Below are 14,179 nucleotides of genomic sequence, written 5' to 3' on the forward strand. Positions count from 1 at the left end.
GGCCCAAGGACCGAGCCCTGTGGGACCCCACTTCCCACGTCCTTCCAGGTCGAGAAGGACCCATCCACTACCACCCTCTGGGTGCGACTCTCTAACCAGTTGGCGACCCATTGGACTGTATGGGTGTCTACGCCACAGTCCCCCAGCTTCCTAATGAGAATGGGGTGAGAGAGAGTATCAAAAGCCTTCCTGAAGTCTAGGAAAACTATATCCACTGCCACCCCTATAAGACTACCCTGATTGTAAGATGATGTCCCAATGATTAGGTTCTCTGGAAAATGTATCACCTTGTTAATTTTACAGGTATTGAATCTATTTATTGGAGGTTTGCCTTGAATTTGTCCCCCTTTCACTGCTACAGCAAGCAAAATAAATCTGGGGCTCAGGTAGCCCCCTTGCTTTGTCCCCCACCCAAACTTCTTTCTCCTGCAGTCCTTTCCCCTCTTCCTTACAGTTAGACCATGCTCTCCCTGAGTACACGGAAGTCAGATACAAATTTACGAACAGTGGCCTAGAATAAACATACCTGTAGTAACTTGCATATAAGGAAGTTACTACAGGTACCCATAGACTTAGTTCATCCAGAATTGATGAAGTTTACCTCTTTTGAAACTTCTGTAAGGTAGCACTGGTACTTCATAAACACATTTTTAGGCAACACTTTTGTCCCTACTTGTATAGAATACAAACTATGCACGGCATTAGTCCAAAGCCAAAAGACTCATGATTTAACATATAGTTCACTCGGCTAGGCCCTAGCAGAGTCAACAGTGTTTCAAGCCATGGTGACTTCACGGTGATGTTTGCTAGACATTTAAGGCTGATTAAAAATAGGACTCATTGGAAATGGGAAAGAAAGGTGCAGCTCAGATGTGGGGATGGAGAAATTTGAAATGTATTCAATGTCACAGATCATCATGACATGAAAGAGTCAGTGCTGAGGGGTACTGTGCTCAATGAGCATTACCATATATTTTATTCATATGAATTGCACTAACCTATTCTCGTGGTAGGTTCCCATCAGTACATTTGACTCATGTAGGCCATGCATTTTACAGTCATGCTCAGCCTTGACTACATTTGTTCAGTCTCATAGCAGGTTTCCATTGCTGAGCCCATGCTGATTTTGACAGCAGTTTAGTCACTGACAATGTATTTTATGAGGTTTCTTTATATGCAAATGTAAAACAAGGGGCTTCCCTGCTCACCATGTTGATTGGGGAGGGGGAACCTCATCTTATATTCAAGTAAATACAGTAGTTAAAGCTCAAAAATTCTTTCCTTTTTAAAAAAGCTCAGTCTCTTCTATATGCTGATACCTCCTTAAATCATTCCTGTTTTCAAGAAAGGGAATGAACCCTGCAATGGATGCTTGGTCTCTAAACAAGGGCAATTTTCTGGTCCTCCATTTACAATTTTTTAAGCCTTTCTTTGGCTTTAAACAGTACTGATTATACTTTTAAAGCACATGTACAGCAAAGGTAAATGACACCTGAAAGATGATGGCACAGACACTGGTTCAAAACCACAACTGGCAAATCAGGCACAACTCTCAACTCCATTAGGTCCACATAGCACGCTTGCTTACAGGGATAGATTTACACACGGGCCCGCAGGGCCTGGGCTCAGGGGCTCCTGCCAATCAAGGGCCCCCCGGGAAAAAATTCAGAGATCAGGCTAACTCTACGCGCCAGGGGTGAGTAGTGACCGGCTGTCTTCCTGCAGGCACCACAGTGCTGGCGGACACCAGGTCAAAGCCAAGGTAGAGCTGACATGCGGGGACTGGTAAGGTCCCACCCTGGGCTGCAGGCAGTGCTACGGGAAGCAGCGTGGGAAGAGCTGGTTGCAGCTCAGACATGTGGTCAGGGGCTTGGTGGTGCTGCCCTTGGCAGTCCTTCAGCTGGGGCACCGGTTCTGTGGGGGCAGCCTCCTTGCCTCACGTAGGGTGCTCATAGCCACACACTGTCTGCAGCACCAGTAAGTCTCTGCAGGCTGGAAGGCGCGATACTCCGGGCTGGTCTGGGGCAGGGCTGGGCAGGGAGCCAGCAGCCCCCAGCAGTGGCTGCCAATGCCCAACAGTCCCAATGTCTCTGCAGCTGGGGTCGGGCTCGACCTGACCTGCTACAGCACCAACACCCGCGGAGCTGCAGGTGGAGAGCTACGTGCTCCACGACAACTACTCCCAGGCCACCAATCACCATGACATTGGTGAGAGCCCAGCCCAGCCACGGCTACAGGGACCATCCCTCTCCCCCCAGCAAAACAGGGCATCCTCCATGCTTCCCCTTGATACATTCATGCTTATAACGGGGCGTGGGGGGCCTCTTAGTTTCTGTTTGCCCAGGGCTCCAGTAAATCTTAATCCACCGCTGCTTCTCTCAAGGGTGAATTTTTGCCCAATGTTAATGCAGTGATTTTCAAACAGGGTGCTGTGGTTAGGTGTGCAAATGTGATTCACAATACAAACCCAGAGATTTCAGAACAGTCTGGCCTGCTGGAGTCTTCCCAAGTTTTATGCAACCAAAGAATTGCTCTATTATTTTTCTGTCATCAAAACACAAGTAAAAAGCTACGATCTGGCATTTTCCAAGGTGTGCCCTTGATCTAAAAACATTGAGAACCACTGCTTTAGCATCTTAACTCAAATTTGAAAAAAAGATTATTTTTGATTCAACAAAAGCAGGACCTCTCAAGAAGCACATACAATGTTTGGACAACAGATTTACCCATTTAAAGGTAGGATACAAGGTTAGGAAGTTTCAGAAGATAGGAAAACCCCGATTATTGCTACATCACTGAAGCTCTCCAGCCCCTTTTTTCTGGCTCACTGAAACATGTCACCATCCCTCCCTCCCCACCACCCACTTATGAGACCCATGAAGTCGAGCATGGTTTAAAAACAGCATGAACTCATTTTTATGCCCCAGTCTTATGGTCCTTATTCAGGTGAACTCCCAACGAAGTAACAGGAGTTTCACACTGTAATGATTATGTGCCAGACTGTGGCTTTTAAACCACAGTCCACATCGAACAACAGGATAGCCGGCAGCAAGATTTTCTGGTGGGGGGAGAGAAGTGGACTATAACACACTAAGTCAGTCTTTTATTTGTCTTTGTTGTTGTTGTTGCTGTTGTTAAAGAGGTTTGGGTCAACTCTTAAAAACTACAGCACCAGTATCTCTGCTTAATGCATACCACAAAGTCTCCAGGGACCTGTTTTGACTGTCCTGGAGTCAATGGGCTTAAATAAAAACTGGATGATGCCCCCAGAGATTGTAAAACAGGAATATGCAAGGAAGCACAAAAGGCAGAGCATCTCATGTACACAACTGGAGTAATGCCTATAATAAAACTATGGCATTCTTATTGCATTCTTTTCCACCCAACTTCCATATCCTTATTAACTACGCTTTAGGATTTCTTTTAATTGTCTTTTAGTCTCTTCCTGGGATTGGGAATGTCTGATGGTGAGGCAGGAAGATTTAAGGAATGGCCCTAGCAAAACCAGAGCAGAGATGAGAACTAAATTATCCTCACTTAGATTATTCTGTTGCCAAAAATGCATCTGGCCAAGATTCTCTTTGAACCCAGGTCACTACTTCCTCACAAGCCTCCCTATTTTATACAATGTTTATTTTTATATCTAACACCATTTTAGCATGTACGCAAGCACCCAGTATGGGAAGGAACAAAATTAAATTAAGAAATTCAAGCAGTGTGTATAATGCCACTAAGTCTGACCTAAAGAGCCAAGTAAAGGGTACATACAGTTGCAAGTACAGTCAAAAGCAGGTCTAACAAGACTGCCACCAACACTAATTCTTTTCTTTTGAAGTCTGATAATTTAATACTTCTATATCCCATGAAAAAACTCAAGTGATCAACAGATACTTGATAGGGTTCTGTAGAAGTTACCTGAAAAACCTACAAATTTTAGTAACGCTCCCTCCCATCTCCAGCTCTCTTGCAAAAATCAACAGCAAGGACAACTCTTTGAAGTAAAATGACTTTCTAATCTTTGCATCTGCCTCCACCTCCCCACCACTTTTTTTTGGTCAAAAGTGAACAGTGAGATAATTTAGTTGTGATAAGAACAGTAGAGGTCAGATTTTGCTGGCTTTGAGTACTGCATATGTCTCACGTTAGCAAAAAAAGTACTTACCAATACAGTAGGACTAGGAAGCCCATCAGCAGAGCCACAGTTACTGCTGTACCATTCATTTCTATGAAGGCAAATTTCAGTAGATCTGCAAGCTCCATTTTCCTTAACTGCAATGTTGGCCTTGAGAGCGCGTGTTGGGGGAGGAAGTCTCCTGAACGACAGATAAAACCTTCCTGTTACATGAACAATAATCTGCAATGAAACAGGAACCAAGACAGTGAAGTATGTCAAGTCACATCCAGTCCCAAATGTGAACTTTTCGTGCTTTCTGACTGCAACCTCAGAAAGGCAGAAGTTAAGGGTTTCATGAGTAACAAAATGAAGCAACCTTTTTGTTGTTGTTGTTCCGGATGACTGTCTCGAGCAGTAACTATAAATATTTATTGAATAGTCATCAGAGCTGGCCCATAAGCTTGCAGGACAGGCGGGGGGGCTAAGGGGGTGGTAATCCCACACACACTCAGTGATGCCCCTATACAAACAAAGTTTGCAGTAGAAATGTTTCTTTTAAAATAAAAATGATTTGAGACAGATGACGATAAATGGAAAATTTACTCAATTTAAGGTAACAAGCTTTCCTTAGGGACAGACAAAGTGCAAGCTTCCTCTCCAGCCTCCTGCTAACGTACTTTAACCCCGCCTGGACTGACAACCCCAGTGTATACTCTGTCCTTGATAGCTCCAGTTATATGGAGACCAGGGTTGGAACTCATGTATTTCAATAAGTTGGTCTCAACTGTTACATGCAAGAGGCAAGAATTTTTGCAGATGATCTCTTTTATTGGGCCAACTGCGTGATTGGGATAAGCTTAGATAAGCTGTTGACACACTGCTGCTTACAAAACAAAGTCTACAACCTAAACTATTCTGCATATGCTTCTCCCCCAGAGACCCAAGGAAGGGTATTGTGATAGACTTGGACAAGCTTTCAGGTAGCCCAACCATGCAGTGAATCCAAGAAAAGTTATCACCCACAAAAATGCTTGCCTCACATATTTTCTGCACCATCACGGCTACAATGTCACTTCAGTGCTAAAAACATTATTACATACATGTTATCAAAGTCCAAGGATACAAGCCATAGTCCCATAAGCAACTTCCAAATGAAAGCCTCTTCTCCGCCCCCTTTAAGAGTCCCAATCCCTAGGCCAAGGGAATATATTTTGTTATAGATTACATACAAAACAGAAGGGGAAATCACCCAAACGTTCAAATAGGTTGTGTGCAATATTTGTGTAAATTATGCAAATTAAAACAGGCCAAGAAAACAGGGCTCAGGAATTGTATGGTAACCTTGAAAAAACAGACATTCCACACATCTGAGTCCCATAACACACAAGATGAAATATAGTTTCTTCTTATATAGCCCCCTGAGATAATAGCTTAGATTTAACGTGCAAGGCTTCTCCACTATCACTGTATTACATTTCCTCCTCTTATCAGAAAAGTTAATAAAATAGGCATCAGAAAAGTAAAATCTCTAACACAATAGAGTTTAATTTTAAGAAGATTTGGCTCTACTATAACCGAATCATTGCTATTTCAGGTCTCGGTGCTTCACAACTTCATTAATTCCTTTCCAGCCCGAGTTCCTTATAGAATAAGTAAAAGGTGTTAACTAGCTCATTGGCTCCATAGAGTAGCACAATGGCTCACAGAAAACCTTGTTTATTGTATTAATAATACCATTGCTTCCAGATGCTATTCTGGGTCAATAATAGCTCCGCCGGCTTGCTACTGCCAAGTTCTCCAAGAACAATTGCATCACGATTCAAGACTAGAGACGTAAAGAATTAATCAGCAGGCACAAGCCGATACCAAATAGCAATTGATCCCTGCTGGGCCTTAGTTTATATGGAATATTCCGTTTCTTAAAAGACTTTCTGAAAGGAGAGTGATCCATCACAAATCTAAAGAGCAAGAAATGTTATATTTTGATTTCACTACAATTTATTTTCTCTGATTTAAAACAAACGTATATATCTGCATGTAGTGGGTCTGCTTCTCCCTCCTAGACTGGCAAAACTCCCACTGAATTCAGTGAATACAGAATTGGACCCAGATCGTGCTGGATTATTTTTAGAAGCACATTAGGACTTTCCCTGATCATGCTGGGAGGTGGGTGGTATGTATAGTTCTTGAAAACACATGCATAATGAAGGAAAATGGGTTTTCACATCAGCATCCAATTTGGGACAGAATGCACAATCAAATGCAGTTTTATTTATTTTTTTGCTGGGAAACATTTTTAACATTTGCACCTGTCTCCTGATGAAAATGTAACCTTAGCATTTTTCACCCCTAAAGAGGAAACACATGCACAATTCTTATATCTCCCTGGAACAACTCACCAATCCATACGCGACAATGCATTTACAAACAACACAAAGTAAAGTCTGTCAATTCCTGCCAAAAATGTGATCTCAAAGCTGTACCTGATACCTTATGAAAAAGTTTGAGAAATTGAGTAAAGTATGCCATCTTATTTTAATTGTCGTCCCTTTTTCTTGGTTATGATTGCTTTCATGAGAATAGGGAAACCGTTTTTCATTTGAACTCACAGTCCTTTATTGGGGGTCACCAGAACTGGCTGGTCTGAATACCACCATGCAACTACTGAGTGACTTCATAGAGGAGCAAGCTCTTCTCTAAGCCAAATGATCAAGGAGGGTGAATAGATAGAGGCAGAGAGAAACATTCTCCTGTCAGACTGCAGGAGAATCAAGTAACTGAACTGTCTGTGGTTGCTTATTCCTTCACTCACGTTCCAGCTGAAGCACACATCCACATGGCTAATAATTCATTGACATTTATACTCTGGTTACCACCAAACAATTATCTTTTACCTCCAATTCCCCTCCATAGCAGGGAAAGTTTACAGAGCTCCAATCTGTTCCACGCACTCATGCTAAAGCGCCTCATATTTTAATCCCCTCACACACTAATTATCAAACAGAATCACATGGGCTCCACTCCAGCCGGCATCCAGTAAAAAGTAGAGAAAAGAGCTGGATCTGGCTCAGAGTGCAAAGTGGTTGCAGTCCTATGGAGTAAGCACCCAGTTTGCATGCAAAGTATTCACAACAGTAAAGCAGGAACAAGGAAGAAACTTCATTATAAATATAAGAAGTTATTTCTCAGCTAAATTACTTTTAAAAGTCAATTTAAGTTTTCAAGGAAGTGTTAACATCTTGCCTATCATGGCCCAAGTGTAGCTTTTAAGCCCTGTTGCAAGAAAAATAGGTTCTAAATTGTAATGCAGTCGATATATAACACAAGGGCTGATCTGGATTACTGTTAGTTGCACGGAGAGGGCACGTCTACAATGCTTTTTGAGAGCACGCTTGCTTGACATGCACCACAGTGCTGCACTGGATGGAACAAGCACTCCAAGACAGGTTTTTGGCACACAAGAAGTATGACCTTAACATCAGCTACATTCATAGGAAGATCTAGAATTTTGAGAAGGGGGAAGGAGAGGGGTAGAGATGGCAAGGTGCATCAACACATAAAACAGCACATATTTTTCTCTAGTTAAAAATAAACTAGAATCTTTATGAATATGCTAGGGGCCTGTGGCTGTATTACGCAGTTCGACTGAGGCAAAAACAAATATAACTCCAGTGGAATCAGTAAAAAACAATCTGCAAAGCTGTGAAATAGGAGCTTCGTTACCAGCAGCAGCTAACAGAAGAACCGCAGAACAAAAGACAGCTTGATTGGTGGGACATCAAGACTATCCAAAAGAAGAGAGGGCTGTTAACACCCGTGGAATGAAGAGCCTAGAAAGGATCCGGTAGCTTATAATGAGCCTGGAAGTCAATCCACTCCTTCAGCACTGCCTGACCAGATATGCTGCACCACTGCCAGGCAGCTGGTTTTAAACTTTGGGTGAAGCAGCAATCAAAGAGAGGTGTAAGTGTACCAGTGTACCTTCCCTGGATCCATGCTGCCTACATCACTTTTCTGGGGGTGTAGCATACAGAGAGTGGATATGCCACACACTGCTGCAATACTCCCTAGCAAAGTCCTCTGACAGTGCAGGTATGTCCAGAGGATTGTTTCATTATTACAAATGCTGCCTCTAATTTTATCACTAAGGTGCACAGAATACTCTAGGAGTAGCACAGGCATAGACATCTGGTTCATATAATTTAATTACCTGCTATCGTTTGTTCGAGACTGACCAATCAAGCGAGTCAAATGATTCCTAGAGCTACGCGAAGAACTACTAAACCAGGATAGAAATATCAAGGAGCGTGAAGAGACTTCACATAAAGATTATGTCCTTACTTCAAAACAGGCATTCCTAGAGGCTCGAGATACTTAATCAGAAGTACCAGGCATCATGCAAAGTTCTTAAAGCAAAAAAAAATCAGTGTCAAGGAATCACAAGTGCATCATCTGAATGAACACCATATCCAGAAGCAAGTCAGTACAACCATGAAGTTAAGCAGGAAAACCTATTCCCAACAGATTCACATACTGTTTACCTAAGAACTTGGCTATATTAACCAAAATGCTTCTCAGAAGTGCCATGCTTGAGTTAAAGTCATCTGAATGACTAGCCTGTATGATGTCCACTTGTACTTCACTAACAAATTTAGTCTTAGTTGGCTAGAAATTACACTGAAACACAAACTCAGTTAATATCTTGGAGGCTGAAACAAATCATTACAAATAGTATAACAAGCAGCTGTGCTTCACTGGAGCAGCTAACTGCGAGAAATCCTGTGTTTCAACGAGTTAGTCTAGAAATTGCCCACATTTTGGATCTGAGAGAAATGAATGTTTCTTTAGACAAAAAAAACCAAGAGTTAAAAGCTTTAAGTTGGCTTGTAAGCTAAAGGTTTTACTGCTATCTGAACCTTTGGGGACTGAGGTAAGATTTTTCAGTACTGGTGAAATTCCAGAGAAGATAGAATAGCTTCCAAATAACTATGCATTTGAATTTAATGCAATAGATCTGTGCATGGATACATATTTTTAGCAAGGTATTTTAAATTAAAATGGCATTTAAAGTAAATTACCTAAATGGCCCATTTCAGAATTGTTTGTTGACCTGACAGAACTAGTATCATCATATAAGCTTGATTGGAGATAAATAAGAATTTATTTGAGGGACAGTTCCATATTATCAACCGCCCTCCCCCCACAAAAAAACCAAACCCCACCTGTCCAGTTTACTCCCAGAACGAGAACAAGTTTGTCTTTATTACAATATTGTAATAAGACATTAGCAAAATATAACTTTCCATATTAGGTTGACTTTTTGGCATCTTTGTTTGCTTTAAAAATCTTATTTTAGCTAATAACACCCAAATGTATTGTTCTTCAGTATGAAATCTGCAACACAGATTCAAACAGGGAGAAAAATATATAGAGGCACCCAGTTAAATAACATGTTTGAATGAGGGCTAACAGCCCTCATACAGCCTATGCTTGAGTGTATGCACCCACCCCACAGCACCAGACAGATCTTGCCCTTTACCTCTGCTCACTTTGGGTGCTGACAGATGTACAGGGCCACTTTACATAAAACACCATAAGTTAAAGCGCTCTCCCCAACCCAACAGATGTTTGCCTGTTGGGTCAGGGAGGGGGGTGGGAATTGAGCCTGCCTGCAGGTGAGCAGCCAGGCAAGGACTGGCCCCTCTCCCCAGCTTCCCCTCCTCCCCCCACCAGCTCAGGGGCTGTCAGCAGAAAGAGATGGAGAGGGAAGCCAGCAGCAGTGAGCTGCCAACTGGGGTATGCCCTGCCTGCGCAGATGGGAGGGGGACAGCAGTGGGGGCACTCCGATCCACTGGCCCCCCTCCAGCTCAGACCAGACAAACCCCAAGTGGCAGCTTGCTGCTGCTAGCTTCCCCCTCCCTCCCTGCTGACTGCCCCAGGGGCTCGCACAACAAACTAACCCTAGACAACACAAGTTCCCTAAAGCGCTCTAAAGTAGAGCACCTTCATCTGATGCCTCATTTGAAGAGAGTTAATTTTCACGCAACCAGCCACTTTAAAAGCTGTCTGCAGCCATGCATGTGCATCATGTCATGGCTGTAGTTCACTTTCAGGGGGGTAATTGCATGAAAATGTAACTTCTGTCTGCATCCTTTGAATAGCGTCTTACAAGGGAACTAGTCACACTTGACGCACATGGCATAACTCAGCCTCAGTAAGGGTGAACCTGCATTTCAAATAGCCCAAACTGATTCTCCAGCAGTTCCACAGCCACTGAATGTGGAGCTACAGCATCCTACTCGGCTTCCCTAAGGATCAGCTTTGAGAGATCCCCTTGGTATTTGTAAGCAAGTACAGGCTTCCCAGACTTTCTTCTCTAGTTTGCAATTCAAGAACATGGTGATGAAATCTCCCCTTGTCTTGAGAAGCAGACTCCATTAAAGAGCGATTACAGGCAACCTATTTAAAAGTAGGGCAGCAGTTTCAGAAACAATTAACTGGCAATGATCAACACTCTGCAGAGGAAGTGCTCAAGTTTTGCTAGAATGCCACCAGCAGTCACCCATGTTCTCATACAGTTCAAAGCATCTCCACTAACTGAAGAGGAATAAATAAAGAGGGACAAGAGCATGAGAAAAACAGCATTTGAACAAAGTGGCCAAGGACACCGATAACAGGGCACTCCCATTGGTATCACAACATGCCACAACTGGGTTTGTGATTATGAAAAAAGAGGGCAGATCAAATGCTGAGTGGTCAAACACAAATTGCTTGTTAGCCTATTGGGTGGGGGTAGAGAAGGGATGAAGAGACTGTGCGAGGGAGGAGCGAACAGATCCTTGCAGCTTGTCACCTGCATTCTGGAGGTGTACTTGATCATCAGAGCTCGCAGTATTGAAAACTGCACAGAGTGGAATGGACAGAGTACCTGAAACAGCAAGCTTCTCAAGAAAATGTTACATTTGCTTATCACTTGACAAACCAAGAATGGAAGTGGGGGTAAAGCCTTGAGCCTTGGATGAGAAGAACTGGTTTTTTGTTCCAGCTCTATTAACCATTTGTCGAATCATGCATATTCATGTGAGAAGTTCTAGCCATCTAAATGGGCCTGCTCACAAGAGTATTATGTTCAGTGTAAAGAAAAAGAACTGTACTGGGCCCAGGATGGAGCACATGCAGTTCGTCTCTCCTGAGAAATCACAAGGATTGGACACCTGCAGGCAACGTTTAAGAGGTACAGAAGAGATTATCCCTCTGAAACAAGTGTGAAATGGGCAACAAAAGGAAAAAGAATGTGCGTCTGACTACATAATGCAAACACAGAGTGTGGCGAGCTAGCTGCTCACTAGCCAAAGAGGGACAATGACTACTCTAGACTTCCCATCCATCAAGCACCAGGTCAAGGGGGGAGGCGGGAGGAGGGGGAAAGAAAGCAGAGAATGAATTTAAAAAGAACCAGGAAGAAAGTCTGGAACTAAGTGATCGGCCTAATACTGCCGTTACTGTTGTAGACACTGAGGAGCATGTAAACCACAGCAGTGTATTATCCTACATCCATATGCTTAAAGGAAATGCTACTGCAAGCAGATTAAACCTTACAGTTGCGTGTAATCAGCAAACTGTCAATCACTATTTTTAAGCCTTATTAGCAATGCCCAGTTGCAGTCTATATTAGGCTGCAAAAGTGACTCCTTATTCAATTAAAAAGTTCAACTAGAGAATACCAGATACATGGGAGTTTGTTGAGAGGCACAGAGTAATTATTAGGCACCTAATTCCCCTTCTCTCTCGGCGATGCGGGGGGGGGGAGCCATGTTACTGCCACTCTGTGCTTTTGAACAATTTCCCACATAAATACTTCCGAAAAATAAAAAATATATAAGCGCATGTAGACTGTTACACTGGGAGTTTTTACATGAGAATATAAGCTGAAGAGCCTGCAGAGCAGGTTTTGTAGAAAGTGTACGGGTGAATTACAAAGGTGGATAATGTCTTCATACAGTGGGAAAATCCAGAGAGGATATAGAAAGCTAATGCAAATTGGGATTTCCTTACATTCAAGTATACCCTAATTGTGTCAACACTTACTACCTATGCATAACTACGCATTAAGTTGAGCAAGACAACACTCAAGACTCCCTTAGGCCTAGTTGGAAGGGTCTCTCCATTGTGAGGACTGCAAGATAGGGGTGGCCGGCTTTAGTACATACTTCTTATGCTCACTTGTTGAACGCAACAAGAAAAGCAAACCTTTTTTCTAGCTCCTTGGCATATTAACTGTCAAAGCACAACTGCCTTGAGCTTCTTCCTGCTTGTTCTCAGTAAAGGAAATCCAGAGGTCGTGCAGTATGGAGACAGTGGGAAGTAGAAAAGAATAAAAACATGATTTACACAATTGCAAATGAAGCAATTCCATCTGGGGGGGTGGGGGGTGTTATACAATATGTGGGGGGTTTCCTAAAGCCTAAACTTTTAGTATTAGGCAATTGTAAAGGTCTCAGATTTCACTGAAGGAGATAAGACTCTAGCTCCCACTGCAGTGAAGAAGAGCTTCAAAGCTGGGAGCCCTAAAGGCTCAGAGTCCAAAAAGCAAATTAAAGTATTTGAATTTGGAAAGACAGGTCAGATTAATGATTCCTGAGTACTTAAGGCTGGCAACTCTTGCCTCCTTCTACTGTCTTAAGTTTATGAATCTGCAGGTGCTAGACAGGGAAGTCTAAACAGTATAACAACAGTTGAAAGGCCCTGAAAACTTGGTATCATTTAGGGTCCCAAATCTGCAAACACTGAAGCACAGTGCTCTGTTCTTCTCCGTCTATACTAACGCATTTACAGGTGCAGGGCCTAAGTCTCCCTGTGAACTTGGCCAAGAATATTAAGCTCTCTACTAAGAATCCAGCAGATGAGCACAAGGAATTTTTGCACTAGCCCACTAGAGGCCATAAGCACCCTAGTAAGCTTTGCTGAATTAAAGTAACTGCATGGAGCAAAACACAGTGACTGTCCTACCTGGCCATTTCATTGCCTGCTGATCAGAAACAAGCTTAAGTGTAGAAAGTTGCTGTTTTGTAAGACAGCGCAATGACCTTTTTCTTCCCCTCCCCTCCTGCCCATTACAAATCACAATTCGAAGACAAGAGATTATTTCCCCCAATAAACAACAAGATTTCATCACAGGTTTTCATCTACAAGCATCTTTATGCCTGAATATGCTACCAGTTCACTTAATTAAATAAAAGGGGCTTGGCAGAGAATAAGCGCTAATGCATGGGATCACAAGACCAGCTACAGCTTCAGTATCTGAAAAGCAGCAGTCCCAGAAACTACCACTGAGAAATAACTGCCCTTTTATACTAGGATTGGATTACTTGGATAAAAGTCCTCACTTAAAAATTAAAGGTAGTAAAAACTCACCAACTATTGCAATTATATTGATCCTGCTGGATGTTAGATCTGGTCTCTAGCTACTAAACACCACCAGCTAGGCTTTGGTTAGTAAATAACACAGCTTTGTTAACCGACTACTGAGGTTTTCGTTCTATTTCTTCTTCTTCACTTTCCACTTGAAAGTTTTCATTTACATTTAAGACATTATGACTTTCTGCTCCCAAATGTTGCGTTAGCACTGCAACTCTCATGCGAGAGGGCCTGTGCAGCACTGCCGAGTCTCAGGGGAGGGAAAAAAAACAAAGAAAAAAGCAGCACTGCCTTTAAAAGCAAGCCCAACCTATTTCAAAGAGATGGGGGTGCTTATCAACCAAGGACTCTCAAAATATTAAGGCAACTTAAAAAAAAACCACAACAAGCTCAATTCTGTTTATTGTAAGCAGACTTGGCAACACTGGTCCTATGCATCTGCGCAGCCCCCCTGAAGGCGAGGAGACTCTGAGCAGGGGTTCACACAGCCAGACACAGCTGCAAGATGCAGACCCAAGTTTGGACTCAGTTTGAACAGGAGATGCCAATTCCAGAGCCACTCCTTGTGGCCAGGCACACCCTCAGGGTCTTTCTAGCATCAGGCACGTGTACCTCTTCCCCTCCACCCCCCCCCCCAAATGAACTCTC

General features: G+C 42.9%; 1 protein-coding gene across 1 annotated transcript in view; it reads right to left on the reverse strand.

Moving 5' to 3' along the window:
• TBXAS1 (thromboxane A synthase 1) overlaps window positions 1-14,179 on the reverse strand; it is a 554,439-nt gene that overhangs the window by 530,160 nt on the left and 10,100 nt on the right. The window contains exon 2 of the mRNA XM_019515381.1: window positions 4,163-4,313. Coding sequence (XP_019370926.1) covers window positions 4,163-4,260 — 98 coding nt within the window. The 5' untranslated portion in view covers window positions 4,261-4,313. The remainder of the gene's footprint in view (window positions 1-4,162; window positions 4,314-14,179) is intronic.

Source organism: Gavialis gangeticus, unplaced genomic scaffold (assembly GCF_001723915.1).
Source record: "Gavialis gangeticus isolate Ggan-Ray unplaced genomic scaffold, GavGan_comp1, whole genome shotgun sequence".
Taxonomy (NCBI): domain Eukaryota; kingdom Metazoa; phylum Chordata; order Crocodylia; family Gavialidae; genus Gavialis; species Gavialis gangeticus.